At 64.0% G+C, this 18140-nt stretch overlaps 1 protein-coding gene across 2 annotated transcripts in view; it reads left to right on the top strand.

Annotated features, from left to right (window-relative positions):
* Positions 1-11470, top strand: part of CPLX2 (complexin 2) — a 51696-nt gene extending 40226 nt beyond the window's left edge. For both annotated transcript variants that reach the window (XM_067535567.1, XM_067535575.1), the window contains 3 exons: positions 6464-6579; positions 8290-8465; positions 11137-11470. In XM_067535567.1, the coding sequence (XP_067391668.1) occupies positions 6549-6579; positions 8290-8465; positions 11137-11334 (405 nt within the window). In that variant the 5' untranslated portion in view covers positions 6464-6548 and the 3' untranslated portion in view covers positions 11335-11470. The remainder of the gene's footprint in view (positions 1-6463; positions 6580-8289; positions 8466-11136) is intronic.
* The last annotated feature ends 6670 nt before the right edge of the window (positions 11471-18140 follow it).

Raw genomic sequence — 18140 nt, 5'->3', positions numbered from 1 at the left:
GGGAAGGGGCCCTCAGGGGGCTGGGTGGTGCGTCCATCTGTCCGGATCGGGCCATCCTTGTGTCTGCAGGGCTCCTGGCCCATAGCGTCTGATCCCGCTGAGAAGGGATGCAATGGGTTGGAGCTGCGCCCTGCCACTGGGGGGAGGGGAGAGGGCTCTAGGATGCCCCCGTTACACTGGGGGGGTCTGTGTCTCAGGGCTTGGCCTCCTCCCCTGCTGCCCCAGGGAAGGCCCCACAGCCCACCCCAGCCAGGCACTAGCTGTGGGCCTTGCCCCTCCACGCGGCCTCAGGCCGGCCCAGTGACACCCTGTCTGGCCAGGCTGAGCAGAGTCTTCCTCCGTGCCCTTTTTGCTGTGGGAGCAGTGGGTGGGCATGTGCTCCCCGAGGGGCCCAGGGATGGAAGGGGGCAGCCCAGAGGCTGTGGGTCCCCCCCAGCAAACCGGCTCCCACCTTCCCACACCCCTTGTAATCCACTGAGGCTCCAGGGCAAGGAGGCGCTGCAGCAGCCAGACCAGGAGCCCCAGGGAGCGGGCGGACTCCTCAGGGTCGGAGGGTCACAGGCCAGGCCCGGCTGGGCAGGCGGGTGGATGGGAGGATGCCTGTCTTTGCTAGGATTGTTCCAGGCCAGCTCTGATCCCAGCCTAGGGTGGCCTGCAGGGTGATGAACCAGTGGAAAAACTGATCAAGGGTCCTGGCGGGTTCTCATCCAGCCGGGCAGTTCTTCTAAGGGAGCCGCCCTCAGCGTTAGCGTGCAGAAGTTGTCAGGCCTGTGTGTGCGGGACGGCAGCGCAGACAGTCCCTTGGGATCTGTGCGTCTCTTCAGCTCGTACCCTGCCTGCAGAGCTGCGGTTTGGCTGGAGGGGGGTTAAGGGTCTAAGAGGCCCGTGTGTTTGTCTGACACCTCTTCCCTCCCCAGCCCCCCACCATGGCGCCGTGGGGACAGGGTAGCCGGGGCAGGGCTGGTGACCCGGGGTCACAGTCCTCATCCTCCCCAGCACCGGCATTGATCGCACGGAGCTGGGCAGAGCTGCGTTCTCGTTCCACGGGGGCGCGGTGGAAGCCCTGTTGCCTGGGGGATTTACATCTGGCGTGGAGCATATTCCAGGAAAGGGCCAGCCGAGATCAATCCTGCATGGGCAGGGAGACCGGCCGGGTGATGTCACAGGTCTGTCCCCTCCCTAGCAGCTGTGGGTCTGGTATTTATGACTCTTGCTAAGATTTCTCTTCCTTGCGCTTCTGTGGCAATTTTCCAACAGCCTCACTTGTCCAGACCTCCTTTATTCAGCCCTTCGGGCAGCTGGCACTGCCCACAAGGCGCAGGGCTTACAGAGAGCTGCCCTCCCGGGGGCCAGAGCCCATCCCCAAATCGCGCCAGTACGTTTTCTGCTCCCCGGCCCCACATCCCAGGGCTGGCCGTGGGTGTGTGGTTGGATGAGACGTGGGGAGGGAGCGCTCGCCCAAGTGTTGTTTTAGTATTAACTGCAGCTTTGCCAAAGGAACCCGTCTGCCTTCTGATCGTGCGGTATCAAAGCAGTAAATCAGAGCTGAGGGGAAGATGCAAATTGACTACAAATGCTCCATCAGCAGCGGGGCCTGACAGCCCGGTGGGGAGGAGAGGTAGAGAGCTAAGTGCGGAGCCTTAGCATTCTGCTAACAAGCCATTATTTGCTGCGACCTCGACCGGAGCAGCGTTCTCTGCCTGGCAAAAACGAACTTAATTAGCGAGACAGCGCAGTGGCTAATTCATATGAGGCAGGGATAAAATCAATTGAGTGGGGACGTGGCCTGCTTCCCCGGGAGCAGCGGGAGGAACCTCCTCCCACCAGCACGGGGCTTGCTGTGTCTTTTAGTGGCTGTCCGATGCATTTGCATTCGAAGAAGTGTGGGCTGAAGATGCCTCCCCCTCTGCCCCTCCAGCAGTGAGGGGCCAGGGACCCGGGAAGGTCTGTGAGAGTCGCTGGTGAAGGATCATGCAGTCGTAAGGGATATCCTGCAGCTGCGCTCTGCCCAGCACGGTGCCTGGCTTGGGAAGCGCGCTGTGAATAAATCCAGGCTGCTTCGCCGCTAGAGACGTGAACAGGTGTACGCCAAGCTGAGGTAGCCCAGGTCTGAATCCAGTTCACGTGCACAGCCCTCTGGGTGCCAGCCCCCACATGCTCAGCGCCCAGAGGCAGGGCGGCTGAGAGATCTCTCAAGGCTGCAGCCTGCTGTAGTAGGAGGAGGACTGATCCAACCCTTCCTGCTTCAGTCAGTTATTAAACCTGCTGTGAGACCAGTGGGGCCCACCAGGAATGACACCGTTCAGGGCAGTTGTGTGTGTAGACACAGCACGATCCACAAACATCCTAGGGGCCAGGCCAGGCCAGGCCGTGGCTGGAGTGCTACCGTGTGCCCGCAAACTTGAGACCCGCCCCCTCGGCTGTTGGAAGCACCTCTCAAGACAAAGCTCGCTAAAGCTGCGGGATTCATTCCAGCTTCCGATGGCCCCATGTAGAACACCACCCCCAGGGCTAATGGGGCCAGGCTGCCCCCTAGGGTTTACCTCAGTGCTAGCCCTCCGGTTCAACGAGCAAGGGGGAGGGTTTGAGAACCGAAGGCCATGCAAGGAGTCCAGATGCGGGCCCGGCCTACACGAGGAGCAGTCTGCTGGTGCATAGTGTGATAGCGGTCTGTGCTGGGAGAGGTCATAGCAACATACGCTGTAGTGGGAAAATGCAGTTTTGCGGCTCCGGCTGTGTCTACACGAGGCGCTGTGGCCAGCACAGCTGTGTCGCTCAGGGATCACACACCCTGAGCAACGCAGCGAGGCCAGCAAAGGCCACAGTGCGGACTTGGCAGGTGTGTCCAGAGGCTCAGCGGGAACACTAGGAAATGGAAAATGCCAACCTGGCTTCCACATTACAGGGGAAATAAGCAGCCTCTGAGAGCCCAGCTGAACGCAGTCTCCTCCCCTGGCCGTCTCCTGGCTACAGAGCGGGGGGGCTGATCAGTGCATTGATTCACATGCCCAGGCAAACACAGCGCTGGCGTAAGCAGGGGCACTGGCCACGGACTCTGATAGGCGTGGGCTCCATTTATGGGAGGGCTGAATTTGGCCCATTGCCTGGGCCATGTTTCCCCACCACCACCCCTTTCAGGCACCCAGCCAAAGAAGCAGCACCCAGACGTCGCTGTGGTTTAAGTCGCCCTCACTACAATATCACCAAAGGACAGTCAAAGAAAGCTGAGGTCACAAAATCAAGCCCTCCAAAGTTAGGAAAAGCCAAAGTTAAGGCTGCCCGGGCAGCCTTAATTCATCTCCCTAGTGCACATGCATTATGATACAACCTTCAGTTCATGATTTCCTTCTACCCCATCCAGCTTCTCACCTCCACCCCCCAAGGCAGTCAGCATCTCCCTTCTCCTTCCAGCTGCCTGGCTACCAGCAGGAGGAGCATTGAGATTACAGCAGAGTCAGTCTCCCTGCTTTCAGTTTCAGTGCTCAGCACCGCAGGGTTCCCTGGTAGCTGGGGGGGGGGGGAGCGATTGCAAGGACAAGCCGGTTCTTCAGCCCTTGGGGGGGGGGGACGTGCTCGGTCACTCAGTGGGGATGGAGCATGGGGAGTCCTGTTGGCATGTGGAAGCTGGGAGGGGGATGGAGCATGCTCAGTGCAGACGGCCTCTCCGGAGACGTTAGCCGCTGAATTCTAACAAGGCTTTACCAAGCATGTGTGAATGGCGATTTTCAGCGGCTCAGAACGTGGCCAACTTTGAGCAGCTTTTCCTGGGGAAGACAAAAGGCAGGTTCCTGACACCAGGGCAACGCACCTGATCTCATTATGAGACATGGCTGGGCCATTTTTGCTGAAACAGTCAAAAGAGCAGATGCCCAGCAAAGAAATATTCAGCCCAAATGGTTAAAGTTTGTCAAATTTATAAGCCTTTGAAAACAGGGTCTTAGAATGGAAAATGTCAGGCAACCTTAACTCTAGGCATTGCTACCAGAAATGCTCGGAACAACGGCATGGAGTGAGCTGGAGCTTGGACAATACTTCGTACCCCTCTCCAGGGGGTCTCCTGAGTGGTTCAGGAGATACCACCAGGGGGGAGTCAGGAACATGGAGTCCTTTTGAAAGAGAAAGGAAGGAGCTGAACTGCATGTTAGATCTGTCATGCATGAATCATCAGCATCACTGCCGTGCTGCCTTTGCTCATGACAGACGGTGCTGGGCTAGGCACATTCAGCTGTCCCATGAAGTGTCAAATCACGGCTCATTTCCAGGCCCGAAAGGTGGTTTCCTAGGAAGAGCCACTTGCTGAGAGTGGAACGAGCACTCGCTCTCAGAACAGCCCAGGAAGGTGCACCACATTTCAAGCTCTTGCATTTCACTGTTGAAAAGCCTCCTGGGGAAACGCAGCCACTCCAGTCGGCTGTGACCTGGCCTGCAGCAGCAGGGCCTCAAGAACCCCAGATATTGAAGCCAGAACCCATCTATTGGGCTCCATCAGCTCTGTCTCCCAGGGACCAATGCAGGATAGGTCCCCTACGGCACATTAGCTGGCACCTCACTCAGCCTGGGGTTAAACGTCCCAACCGATGGGACTTGCACCCGTTCCCTGCAGAGAGGGTGACTCCTAGTGACACCCTCCTTGGCGTTTGCACCCATCCAATAGCTGCAGACTCGCAGGAATATTCCTCACCACTTCTGCACTAGGGAGGTGTCAGAGGTGTCTAAATGTTCTTGGGGACTTTGTTTGCACAGGCGGAGTTTTGGTTCAGAACAAGCAGGGATTGGTTTTGGTCTGTGTTTGTGCAGCCCCTAGCACACCGGGGTTCCGGGCCGTGACTGGGGCGCTACGGTAACACAAAGAAGTCACAATCATGTGAAGCGCAATGGCAGGTTACTGCAAGACCAGGATGGGATTGACATTCACTGCGCTCCAAATCTTGGCACTGCGGAACCAACGGCCCTTGGAATGCGCCAACGGAAACAGACTTGGGCTTGTGGAGAGGGGACTCCACCTTTCGGCTGTTTGTGGGGAATCTGTCCCCAGCTGGGATTTGGGAGGAAGGGTGGCCTAATGGTTAGGGCACTGGCAAGGACTTGGAAGACCCAGATTCAATTCCCTGCCCTGCCACAGGCTCCTCCCGTGACCTTGGACAAGTCACGTAGTGCCTCAGTTCCTCACCCATAGTAGCACTGCCTTGCCTCCCGGGGGGTGTTACAATGTGCATGGCGCAGTTAGATCCTGTGGTAATGGCTCCAGATCTGTACCTAGGCAGACAGGTGTGAAACCATAGGGCTGAAAGCTGCAGCTTTCCTACGAGTTGACTGGGCTTGTAGCTTCTCTCCAGGCATCGCGAAATCTTTAGCAGCACCAGAGCAGATCTGCCCTCAGCCCGGTTAGCACAGGCTGGGCAGCTCCATGCACCACGGAAGCCAAACACAGGGTCACTCGAGCGCCAGCGCCTGTCACAGACTCCATGGGGCGGATGGAAAAACTCCACTTCTCTGGGCTGGACGCCAGGGCAACTGAGCTTAGCTCCACAACGCGTGCGAGGACTTTTCTCCCACGGCTGGCCAGGCGCTGGCTGGCATTTGGGACTGCAGTGGTGGTGATGGTGTGTCATGCAGCGGCTCCAGACAGGCTGGGGTGAGCTGCCAGTTGGCTTTGTCCCCTCTGGGTGTCTGGCCAGCAGCTGGCAGACGGGAGCCTTGGATCCTGCTGGCACGTTGGAAGCATGAGGGTTGTTTGTCTGAAGCTGCTGCGTGCGTGCGTGCACGTGTGTGTGTGTGTGTGCATGCGTGTGCACACGAGAGAGTCTGTGTGTGTGTGTGTGCAATCGTGGACTGAGCGTGTGAGCGGCAGACGAGGTGTTGGGGGAGGTGTCGGGGAGAGAGAAGGAGCCGGGTTGTATTTATCAGTCTAATTATTTCCCAGCGTCGATCAATGACTAATCCTGCGAAGGCAGTGGGTGAGCGGTGGCCAGGAACGCTGCGCTGGGCACCCGCGCTGGGGGCTGGGTGCCAAGGTGTCTGCATTGGTTGGGCCTGTGTCCATCTGGGTCAAGCCGGAGTGTCCGAGAAGTGCAAGCGGCCGGCTCCACCCCATCCAGACAGGAATCTCCCGTTGGCCCCGAGACACACCAGCCCCGTCGCTGTACGCGCCATAGGGATTGTGCCGGGGGAGGGGGGCCCTGTAGTGATGGCCGTGGGGCTAATCCTGATTTACACCACCACAGGTGAGGGCGGAATCCGGCCGGTGATTTGTCTGGCGGTGGCGATTCCTTTCCTCTGCCCTGTCGCAGCCTCGGTGCGTGCGGCATTGTCCGCTCGGGGCCCGACTGCGCCAGCGTCTGCCAAGGCCAGGGCTAATCACAAGCGCACGGTTCTGCCCGGCGATCCGGGCCGCGGGCCCCGGGTGGAAAGGCCTCTGTGCTGGCTGTCAGCCCATCTCACCTTGTCCCTCCTTCCTGGCCAGGTGGCAGCTGGTCCTAGGAGTCCGGCCCACAGCGCTGGATGAGAATTCGGCTGTCGCCTAGCGCGCACGCATCCGGCCCGGCAGCATGGACTTCGTAATGAAGCAGGCATTAGGGGGTAAGTCTGCTCTTTGTGTTCACATGGTGTGCACCTGTCTGTCCCTCCCCTCCCCCCACGCCTCGCCCCCGCTGGCCTCCGGTCTGCCTGCCTGCAAAACGGCCCCACACCGGAGCATCCTTCCCAGGAGCAAGGCGAGCAGTAAGCGGGCAGCCCCATGTGGACTGTCATCAGGGGCGGCCAGGGGCTAGCGGTGGGGCGGGGCAGAAGATGGGCCCGAGGCTACGGTCTTTGCAATCTCGCGGGGACGCTCGCACTGTTCTTCCTGGGCGCCGTGTCAAACTCTCCTGCGTTCCGGCCGTTGGGGGAGCTGCCATCCATCCGTTAACACGCCTCGTCGGGATTGCAAGGGACCGGCCCAGCCTGGCTCGGGGCCCTGAGCGTCCCGCAGCCCCAGGCTGTGCGGTGGAGCAATGCTCTGTTCACAGCCCCGCTGCGGCCAGCTTGCCACGCAGGGGGCAACGCCCGCTCCCTGTGCTGCTGAGTGCTGCCTCTTGGTCCTGGGCACGCAGCCTGAGCTGGGACGTCCTCAGACCCATGCCCTTCAGCCCCGCGCCCCGTACCGTGGGGCTGGGAGGGAGCCCGCTGGTGCTGCGCGGCTGCTGCTGCTGGGTGAAGGCGTGGCTGGCTCAGGCTACGCCACGATGAGTCGCAGGAGCGAAGGGGGCAGGAGTGGGAGCTCCGAGAGATCCGGGGGGCCCAGTTAAACACTGACAAGTTGCAATGGCAACAGCGGCCGCCTGATTTCCCGATGCAGCCGCTCCCCTCAGTACTGAGCCCAGCCCGGGCCCTACAGCGCGGCCAGGCCATGGAGGTGCGGCTGTCCGGACTGTAGGCTCCCCAGTGGTCCCACCCCTCTACCCTGCTCGGGGCCCGAGGCCCGGGGCAAGAACTCACCAAGGTCCCAACCGGGCCAGGCCCAGCGCCCCCCACCCCACGAGACATCAGGCCCAGCCCTCCCCCCCCCCCAGCGAACCCCCAACCCTTGGCTGTGGGCTGGGAAGCCAGGTTGGGTGAAGCGCGTCGGGACCCGCGGGCGCCGCCCCTGCCAGCGTTGGGGAAGCGCCGTGTGTGTCGCCCTAACGCTGCGTCGTTACCGGGGTTCCTCTGTGCCCCCCTGTACTGGGTCACGGAGGCAAGCGCTGTCCGTGCTTCAACAGCTGGGCCTTGTGGGGCCCAGTCACCGCTCAGCCGCCTGGCCCAGGGAAAGGCTCTGACAAGGGCAGGCGGGCGGCAGAGCGGCAGGTGCCCTCGGGCAGAGGCTGCACCAGTTACAGTTCACACTGAGCAGCAGTGGGCCCTGTGTTGGCCCCGGGCAGCCCAGCTGAGAGTCAGGTCTCCAGGCCAGGCCCCATTAGTGCTGGGAGACCCAGGTTCAATTCCCTGCTCTGCCGGGCGAATCACGTTCTCTGTGCCTCCCTGCCCCCTCTGCCCAAGGGGGATACGGCCCCACAGGGGCATTTCACACTCACTGGCACTGACATAAATGAATGGGGGGGGGCAAGTCGGCCCCTGGAGAGCTGCATCTCGTCTTCGTCTTGCCTCTCCCAATTCTGCCCTGTCCCACCGCTGGCACCTGGGTGCGGACGGGAGCAGGGCAGCAGGGGGTGGCGCCTGGCAGACACTGGAGGGGGGCACCTGCCGCGGGAGCACCTGATCCCGGCCGCAGCCTCACGCCTGGCCATGGTGCTGTGTGTGTGTCCCATGCAGGGGCCACCAAAGACATGGGGAAGATGCTGGGTGGCGAAGAAGAGAAGGATCCGGACGCGCAGAAGAAGGAGGAGGAGCGGCAGGAAGCCCTTCGCCAGCAGGAGGAGGAGCGGAAGGCCAAGCACGCCAGGATGGAGGCCGAGAGGGAGAAGGTCCGGCAACAGATCCGGGACAAGGTGGGTGCCGCGGGGCGGAGGGACTGGAAAGCGAGCAGCTGTGTGAGTGAGACAGCAGCCAGCCAGCGCCGGGGGGCATGCGGCGGAGGAGGGGGAGCCCTGTGCTCCTCGGGCCGGGGGCAGGAGTTGGGTTCTAGGCGGGGTCAGAGCAGAGAGGGACTCCCTGCACTTGGCCATAACGGTGCCACCCCCACGTCCTCCGCTCCTCCCCCCCGCAGCTGCAGAAACCTCCAGGAGCTGGCTGGGCCCCCGGCTGCCCCCTTTTCCCGTGATTCTCCTGGACGGGCTCTGGGGCTTCGTTCCTGTCCCTTCTCGGCGCCGGCAGGAGCGCAGGCTCAGCCGTACAAGCTGAAATTCACAGGAGCCTCTGGCACGACACCCTTGTTTGCCCCCCGCCTAGCGCTGTGCGCAGCGTCGAACGGGGGCTGCTGCCCAGGCTGCCTCCTGGGCACCCGCCTGGCTTGCCCCCTTCTTTCTACCAGTGCCGGCTGCGGCTCTGAGACCCGGGTGCTCTACGCACACAGCGGCAGGGAGGCAGGGAAGCCGGGGCGCGTGGAGTCACGGACTCGCTGTGTAGCCTGGGGTGAGAGTCCCTGCCCGGGCCTGACACCGGCTCGTCGCTTGCCCAGGTTTAGGGTTGGTCAGTGCCCAGGCCCAGGGAGCCTCGCATGGTTTCTCAGCTGGCTGCAGCCAGAGCGGGTTGGAGAGCTCAGCTGAGCTGGTGACAAGCCGCCCATTCTCCAGCGATGCTCTGGGCCGGGCTACCTGCAGTGAAAGCTGGAAGTGACTGGGGGGGGGGCCCTGCCGGGGTCAGGAAGGGGAGGGGCTTGGGGCACTGGAGGGCTCTGGGGGTCAGGAAGGTAAAAGGGGTCAGTTCCCCTCTGTGCTGCAGGTGCCAATCTGCCCCAGTGGGCAGTGAGGGTATGCACAAGTGGGGGCAAGCAGAGTCATGCCCTCCCCCTCCCCAATCTCCCCAATCTCCAGGAGAAATGAGCTGGGCGGGCCTCAGCCCAGCACTTAGTAGGACGGGATCCCCATCACCGCAGAGCCTCGGCCCCACGGGCTGTAAGTGCAGTTCCCCGCAGAGGGAAGGGGAAGGCACACAGAGGGGAAGGGACTCGCTTATCCCTCTGTGGCGTGTGGGGAGCAGGGCAGAGCCTGGGGCTCTGGCGCCCTAGATCCGGCAAACCCAGGCTTGGCCAAGCTGCCGCTCATCGCGGGCGGCCCTGGGAGCCACACGCAGAACACGGCCCTGCCCCAGCCCGCCGCGCCAAAGCACCCGCCAAACCAGCCGTGAAGCACTGCGACGTTAAGGACAAGTCCCTGAGGCCGGGCAGATTGTGTGTGAGCCCCTAGGCGAGCGGTTCACTGCGGCTCAGCGCACCCAGCCTGGGTGTAACACCCTCCCCCTCTCTGCATGGGGGGGAGTCCCGGCTCCGGCACACACAGCCCCTTGGTGCACGCCAGGCCTCTCACACACCCGGCTGTACACGTGCCCAGAGACTGCCCGCCCACCCCCCGATGTACTCGCTCCCAGGGCTGTACAGTGTCTCTGACACACACACCGCTGCGCAAATAGCTACACACGCACTCCCACACCAGTCCCCGCTTGCACACACACATGCACACAAAGCCCGACCCGCTATGGGCCCCCCCACCTCTGTCCCAGCCTCCTCCTTGGAGTGGGAGCCAAGGCGCTGCTGCCTTTGATCCTGTATCTGGATGCAAAAGAGCCTCGCCCCCGTCTCAGCGGTGGGCGGCTGGGGGAAAAGCCGCCCCAGCAACTTCCCCCCCTTTGCAGCATCTCAGAAAATCTGCTGTCCCCCCCCCCGTCTCTCCCCCCCCACACACCCCCCTTGCTACTCAGCCCTACTGCTGCCACAGCAGAGGATTAGCTGGGAATGGGGGTGGGCTGGGGGGTGGCCTGAGCTCCCACTCCTGCTGCAAGCGGCCACGTTGCCGCCTGGCATTGTCTCTCCCTATCTGCCATCTTTAATAACCGGCCGCGGAGCAGATAGCGCGGCCGCATCGCGCCAGGCGCTGGGGGGCCCGACTGTAATCTCAGGCGCCGCCAATATCCTGTGAGCCGAGACAGATGGGAAGAGGAGATTTCGGCCAGCAGGGCCTGCGGGCCCCAGGCAGGCGGGGCTCCGCCGTCCGGTTACTCCGTTAGCCGTGCCTGCTGCGCCACGGCCTCTGTGCGGCCGGAGACGCCCCCGGGCAGCAGGTGCTGGCGCTCACGCTGGGGAAGGGCAGCCCGGCGGCTTTGCCCCGCTCTCGCCTGTGTGCTGGAAATGAGGAGTGGTGGCTGATGGGCTGCAGCTCACCCCCGCCCCAGGAGCCCCACTCTCTGGCTCTTGTCTTATGGAGAGAGTAGCCGCTAGATGCCAGGGTGATGGGCCCTAAAACACGGCCAAGCACATGCCCCAACCCGCCCCGGAGAGGCAGCCAGGGTGGGCGGCGTCGGATGTCTGCCCTGCGTGGTCGTGCCAGCCCCCAGGACGGTGCGATGCTCTGTCTGTGCCCCGCCGTGGCGTGAGAGGCTGGGCTCTGCTGGTGGGGCTGGCACGGGCCGTGCGTCTGCACTTTTTGCACGTGTGCGTGCGCTCACACGCAGCCGTGCGCTCAGAGGCCCTGTCTGTCTCTGCTTCCCCTCCCCGCCCCAACACAGTACGGCCTGAAGAAGAAGGAGGAGAAGGAGGCGGAGGAGAAGGCGGCGATGGAGCAGCCGTGCGAGGGCAGCCTGACTCGCCCCAAGAAAGCCATCCCGGCCGGCTGCGGGGACGAGGAGGAGGAGGAGGAGGAGAGCATCCTGGACACGGTGCTCAAGTACCTGCCCGGGCCCCTCCAGGACATGTTCAAGAAGTAACAGCCCCGCACCGCCCCGGCCCGCCCACCCCCCACACCGGGGCGCGCTGGGCTGGGGGGGGGGGTTCCGTTTATTTGTTTTCGTTTTATTTTTCTTCCAACTCCATTCCGCAGGGAAGCTCCCGACGTGTCCCCGGTGCCCAGCGCAACCACGGCAACCAGACCAAAAACCAACCCCCCGCCTGCGGCACTCTGGACAGCCGGAGCCGCGGGCTGGGCACTGCCAGGACCCCGGGCCTGCCCCTTCCCCCCCCCCCCCCCCGGCCCCTCAACCATACGGCGGCTGAGTTCCGTTGTGCCAAGGTCTCGGCCGGCTGCCTGGGAAATGCCCCCGGGCACGGGGGGCGAACTGGGACCAAATTCACTGCAGTAACCTGACAGCAGCCCATGGCGGGTGGGGGGGCCAACAGGGCAAGGCAGGGCTCTGCCCCACGCCGCCCCCCCCCTCCACTAACTTCAGACATTCCTCAGCCCCACGGGGCCTGCCCCACTGCCAGGGGTTAGGGACGTGCCGGCAGCAGCCGAGAACCCGCAGGGTGGGGGGCTGTGCCCCCCCACAGCTCTGGCCTCTGAGGACTCCTGCGCTTCCAGAGCAGCATGCAGGGCCACTGCTGGGGTGGCCCGAGCCCCCCTCCCCCCCCAGGGGGAAGCAGCTGCTTGGCTGGCCCAGGTATGGTGTGCCTGACCCCCTCAGCCGGGGTTCAAACCCCACCACCTGGCGTGGCAGGCGCCGCCCTTCCGCAGCAGCCTCCACCCACTAGACATTCCAGCCCCAATTCCCCCCCCCAACACACATTGTCCTTGGGGGGGGGGGCAGCCCACCCTGAATTGACAGCCGGGGACGGGGCGACAGCTGGGTCTGCTGCCCGCCCGTCCCATAAACCAGCCTCTCCCACTGCCGTCTGCACGGGCAGGACCCAGCACCTTCGCTGGGGCAAACCTCCCGGCCCTGCCACTGCTTCCACGTGGGGAGCAGCTGGAGGGGCCCCAGGTGTCCGGCCGGGCGAGGTGCCAGGGGCCTGGCTGGGTTGCATTCCCCATCCTGGGGCCTGGCACGGGGGAGATTTGGTGGGGAGAGGGGAGGACCTGTCAGCGGCAGGGTTGTTCCCAGCGGTGCCACCCCAGGGGTGGGGTCTCTGCCCCTGGCTCTGCCCCCCGCTGCGCAGCCCGTTCCCGATGCCTTTTCTTTTGGCTTCGGGACGGGGCTGTTGTTTCTGGCCCCTCTTCCACTGGGGCCAGCCAGCCACACGCCGCCCCCCTGCCCTCTGCCACTTGCCTGCCTCAGCCCCAACCCCACAGCATGCGTGGGTGCGTCCCCAGCCCGGCCCACGCCCCGGGAGTCCCGGCCCCAGCCCGGCCCAGCCCTTGGGGGATCACGACAGATGCCCTTTGCCATATTCAAGACGCTGCCCATTAGGGCAAATTGTTGGGGGTGAAATTCGTAAAACAAAAACCAGGGGCCAGACGTGGGCCCCAGGAACTGGGATTCCCCCACTCCCTGCCCAGCCCTCCGGCCAGGGGGAGGGGAAGGGAGTCCTTGGGTGTGGGACCAGTCCGGGCGTGTTTGAAGGGCACAGCGCCCCTGGGCCCAGAGCAGGAGGGCAGCCCCCCTGCTGAGCGACTCACACCTGTCTCCCAGCCCGGGGCCAGGCTGAGTCACTTCTGGGGGTCACACTCAGCCCGGTTCCCACCTTCCTGTGATGCCCAGCACCGTGGTGTCTGGGCCCCAAAGTCCTTCCACAGGCCCCCCCAGGTGCCCGTCCTTACGCAGCGCGTGGGCCCTGCTGGTCTCGCTGGCCCCTGTGCTCCCCTGTCTGGTTCCTCCCCCCGCTGGGCCCCGGTTCCCCCCTGCGAGGCGCCAAGGAGCCCACCACCCTCAATGCACCGGGGAACCTGCCCCCGGCTCTGCCCTTCCGCTGCCCCCGCGGGGCGGGGCAGGGCCAAGCAACTGAGCACTGCCAGCCCCAGCTCTCACCAGCAGTGACAGCCCCCTCCCCCCCCGCCCCAGACCCACAGGGCTGGCTCCCCTAGCCCCATTGCTCACGGCTGGTTGGGAGGGGGGGGTCGGGTCTTGATTGAATCCCCGGGGGGGCCATTTCCCAGGGGTTTTGCTTTTGCATTCGGGTTGAGTTTGCGAGAAGCCACAACGTCTCCCTCCGCGTCCCTGCGTCCTTCTCCGATAGTTAAAGCCATATCAGTTAGACTGCAATACGTCCAGGCACTGCCGCGCTCCGAGCCTGCGCGAAGGAGCCGAACCGGGTGGGAGCGCTCCGCCCCGCCCCGCCCAGCGCCCACCTCTCAGGCCAGCCCTTGGCCCCTGTGTGTTTCTGCATTCGTGTCTCTGTAACAGGGTCACCTGCCCCGAGCCCGCGCATCGTGTCTGCTAGTCACTGCACCAGATGGTCACCCCATGGCCCAACAGACCCCAGCGCCAGGCCTGGCCAAGCACGTGGCCAGGGGCCCTGGACTAGGAGGGGAGGGCACGGCACGGCGTGATGGCACCGGCCCTTTGGCACCCACAACCAGGACTGACGAGCCAAGGGGACGGGGGGGGGAATCGTGCAGGGGGCCTGAGCCGGGGAGGGCACAACACGTCATGTCTGGCCATGCAGTCCCAGGGTGCCCCCCCACCCATGTCACATGAACAGCACGGCCGCTCAGTCGCTGTGTATTTTCCCCGCAGGGCAAACAGCGTGACTGCAAAGGGGGGGGTGTCACCCGCTGTGCTGCCAAGGGCTCCCCGCGCTCATTTCACCCGCTGCCATTGTCTGACGCACCCGGGCTGGATGGCTGCGAATTGCAATAAACACAAACTCTACCATGGGGCAAAGGGCTGATACGCTGGGCCCGGGCTGTCCCCCGGGGGCGGCCCGCGTTCGGTTTATACTTTTACCACTAGACCCAGAGGTCTGAGCCTGCTCATCACGGCTTGTTGAGGAGAGGGGCCGGCTGCAGCGCACAGGCCAAGTCCCTTGTCTCGGGTGGGCAAGTGAGACGCCCCCCACCCCACCCCAGGGCTGCAAAGCCCAGGACTCAGCAGCAGGATTTCACCTGGTTTTGCCACCAGGGCATTTCTAAGGGGGCTATTGTCTTGTCGGGGCTTTTCTCCCTGCCTGGGAACTGACAAGAGCGAAGCTCCAATCTTTGGTGTGTGTTTGCATGTGTGAAGGCTAGGGCAAGGTTGTGGCTTTGAGTGAGTGTGCAAGTGTGTGTGTGTGGAAGCACGACTGTCTCGCACATTATTGCACGCATGTCTGTGTGCTTCTCACCGCGCTAGCAAGCGTGCCCGTAAATGCGTGCGGTTTGTGCATGCCCAATGGGACAGGAGGCGCGGGGCTGTGACAGGGCGGCTGGGGGTGTACCTAGCCGGCCGTGTGACTGGATGCATGCGTGTGCACGTGCTGCTTGCTTTCCGAATCATTCGCTGCGTGCTGGGCAGTCCCTGGGGCCGGATGACCAGTTGAGGGGGGCCAGAGCTTCCAGGGGCATCCCAGATACCCCAGCTGGCCACCTGCACCCCCAGGGGCTGCTCCCACCCGCTTGCCGCGAGCCCAGCCCTGCAGCTGATGACAGCAGGCCCCGCACATCAACCCGTCACACTGTTTGTCCAGCCCATCGGGCTGTCCACAGCCACGGCACTGCACAACTCCTTCTCCCAGCCCGAGGCCTGGCGTCTGAGTGACTGGGGGCATGCTCCACAGGCGGGCAGGCCTCCAGGGAGCACGGCAGGGGGACGAGGGCCCTCAGCTGCTGGATGCCATGGGCACCGAAGGGCACGGTGTGTGACCCTGCAGTGACCCCCCCAGCGCCGGCGCTCAGGGCAGACACCCTCCTCCTGCTCCTCCAGCCTCACCCCGGGCCCCAGTTCTCAGCAGAAACGCACGGGGCGCAGCCGGGCCCCAGCCGTTCCCTGCCCCCTGCTCTCAGGGTGCTCGCACCCGCCTGCGCAGTGCGCCTAGGGGTGGGGGGGGGCCGGCCCAGGCAGGGGGTCCCTTGCCAGCCATGCAGTGACCATCCCACTCCAACTAGTCTGCGAAGAAACAATAAAATAAAGGAATTTGTACATTGCCCTGCGTCTGCGCCAAGTGCCTGCACCCCCCCCCACCCCATCAGCCCAGCACAGACCACTGTGGCCAACTGAAGGGGCCAGGGGCCGGATGGGGAGCCGGGCAGAGCTGGGCACGGGAGGGGGCATTGCCAGCCAAGCCGCTCCCCATTCCTCCACTGAGCTGCAGAGACCACTGGCCTTACAGGGCCTTAGAAGGCGGGGCTCAGTCGCTCCCCAGAATGGACATGACTGGGCGGGGGGGGGAAGGAGGCAGGTGCTCAGGGCTGGATGCTGAGGCCTGGCACACCCCACAGGGCTGCAGCACTTGCTGTTGGCGAGGCGGCTGCTCTACCGAGGGAAGGGGAGATGCAGCCCCACTGCACCCAGCTGGAGGGGCTGGGCTAGCGAAGGGGGGAGGGCCGAGGGGCTGGCCAGGGAGAAGGGGGCTGCAAAGTTTTCCCTGTTGAAAGAAACTGCTCTGCCCTGGCGTACGCTGGCAGGCTGTGAGCGAGGCAGGGGGCTCCGGCGCCGCTGGCCCCGGGCCCTGGCACAGCCGCCCGGCGCGCCTTGCAGCTCGCCCCATATGCAGCCCGGCTGGCAGGACGCGCCGTCACGCCTACTGCAAACGGCTGGCATTCGAGCCCTTGGCCTGCGCACGGGGCGGGCAGCCAGGGACACCACAGCCCTGCGCCTGGCTCTGGAAAAGGCCAGGTGTGACCTGGAGCAACCCACCTCGTGCCGAGTTTCCCCAGCTGTAAGGCAGAGCCAAGCCAGCCGGGCCACGGCGCCCGCAGGAGGCGAGAATCACGCGGGTCAGGCTGGATCCTTTCCAAGCCGCCCCTGGCTGCCGGCGGAAAGCAGAGCGGCTGCGGTGCCTGCCCGCAGCTGGGCGCGAAGGGCCGGCTCTGTCATGGTGCTGAGGTGCTTCCCCATGCAGGGGGACCGCGAAGGAGCCGCCCGGGGGCGCGAGTCCAGGTGATGTGCACACGCACGACGGGGCCAGGCGCCTGGCTGCACACAGACACTTTGTAAAGGGATCTGGACACGCAGACAGGCACTTCCGGAACCTGTCACGAGGTGCCCAACTCCCAGTGGGAGCGAGAGGGGCTGGCAGAGTTTCCACTGGGAGTTAGGTGCGTAGGCACTTCTGAAAACCCCACGGCTGGCCTGGTACCTTTCCACCAGGTGCGTGGCTGCTCAGGTGAGGCCACGGCTGAACTCCGCCCGGCTCAGGTCATTAGACATTTATTGCCCAAGCTGGGCGTGTGAATCCCAGGGCGCGCATTAGTGCTGCATTTCACAGGCCACTGCCAGACGCTGGTTTCCCAAAGCATGCCTGGCCCTGCCCTTTGGGCCGCCTCCGCCCATAGTGAAACGCTCCACGTGGAACTCTGCATCGTGCCAGGCAACGACACCGGCTCAGGGGGGTAAGCGCCTTCTGCAGGAACAACATGCCCACGGCACAGCCACGACTGGCCCGGGTCAGCTGAATCCGGCTCATGGGGTGCAGGCTGTGGGGCTGAAAATTGCTGTGTAGACGTTGGAACTCGGGCCAGAGCCTGGGCTCTGGGCCCCTCCCGCCCCATGGGGTTCAGAGCCTGGGTTCCGACCCAGGAACAAACATCTACACCTCGATTTTACACCACCACGGCCTGTCAGCAGACACGGGCCAGCTGTGGTTGTGTAACTGCGGTGTAGACAAGCCCCTTCAGGCCAGGCCTCCGAGGGATTCCCTCCTGCCCCCGCCCCACCCCAGCACAGGGCCCTGTTCACACTTGCTCTGACGTACGCTGACACGGTTTCAAAGCAGAGTTGTGGGGCTTGATGATGCTGTGACCCGCCGTAGGCCTCACGCTCTTCGAAAGCAGGTGCTTCCCCGCATCTGGGGCAGCTCGGCTCAGCGAACTCGGCCAAGCGGAGGGGCACCTGCCAGCGCTCAGCACCGGACTGGCATTGCTGTGCCCCCAGCCACAGTGCAAGCTGCCCCTGGCATGCTCCATCCCCGGCAAGTCACACGCCAGGCTCACCCTGCACGGAAGCTGTGCGGGAGCAGGACGTGGGGTTTCGTCACCGGTGCTGCCCAGAGACACAGTGTGGGCGGATCAAGACCAACAGACATGCCACCGCTGGCCAGGGATGCCTCTGGCCACACCCGCAGGAAAACAGCCGCTTGGGTCGCCCAGGAGCGCGAAGCAGAGGCAGCTCGTGGCCCTTGTCTCATGACGTGTCGCCAGGCCGTCACTGTGGCGTTAACGTCTGAGCTAGCGAGCTGGAGTGTGCCAGCCGCACGGCAAAGTAACGCTCGCTGCACGGCCCGACGGGTGTGTCTGCACTGCAGGCACACCGGCACCAGCTTTAGTCAGCCAGCCGCGGTCAGGCTGGACCAGAGCTGCAGCGCTCGGCTCAGCGTGCCATTCCTGGGCCGCTGTCTGCGGCTCCCTCCACCCTCTGGGTCCCGGGCCACGTGCTGCTCTGCTCTGCAGCTGCTCAGGCGATGCCGGTCTGCCAACATCATGCGCCTCTCCCTGGGCATCTCAGCCCCTCACCTGCCCTTGGCAGTTCCAGCTCCTGCCCTGTTCTGCAGCACTGCGGCATTACAGAGTAGGTGCATCTCCCAGAAGTGGCTGCATTTCAGTGGCAGGCAAAGGGCTTCCTACCCGTACAGGGCTGGGCCACTGCAATACTCCACGCTGCCATCCCGTAGCACAGCGCTTTGGGATCGGCTGCCATGCAGCAGAGATGGAAGAGACGGTTCCTAG

Source organism: Emydura macquarii, unplaced genomic scaffold (assembly GCF_026122565.2).
Source record: "Emydura macquarii macquarii isolate MOO-44397 ecotype Brisbane River unplaced genomic scaffold, CSIRO-AGI_Emac_v2 contig_378, whole genome shotgun sequence".
Lineage (NCBI taxonomy): Eukaryota > Metazoa > Chordata > Testudines > Chelidae > Emydura > Emydura macquarii.
This window is presented reverse-complemented; position numbering and strand designations above follow the sequence as displayed.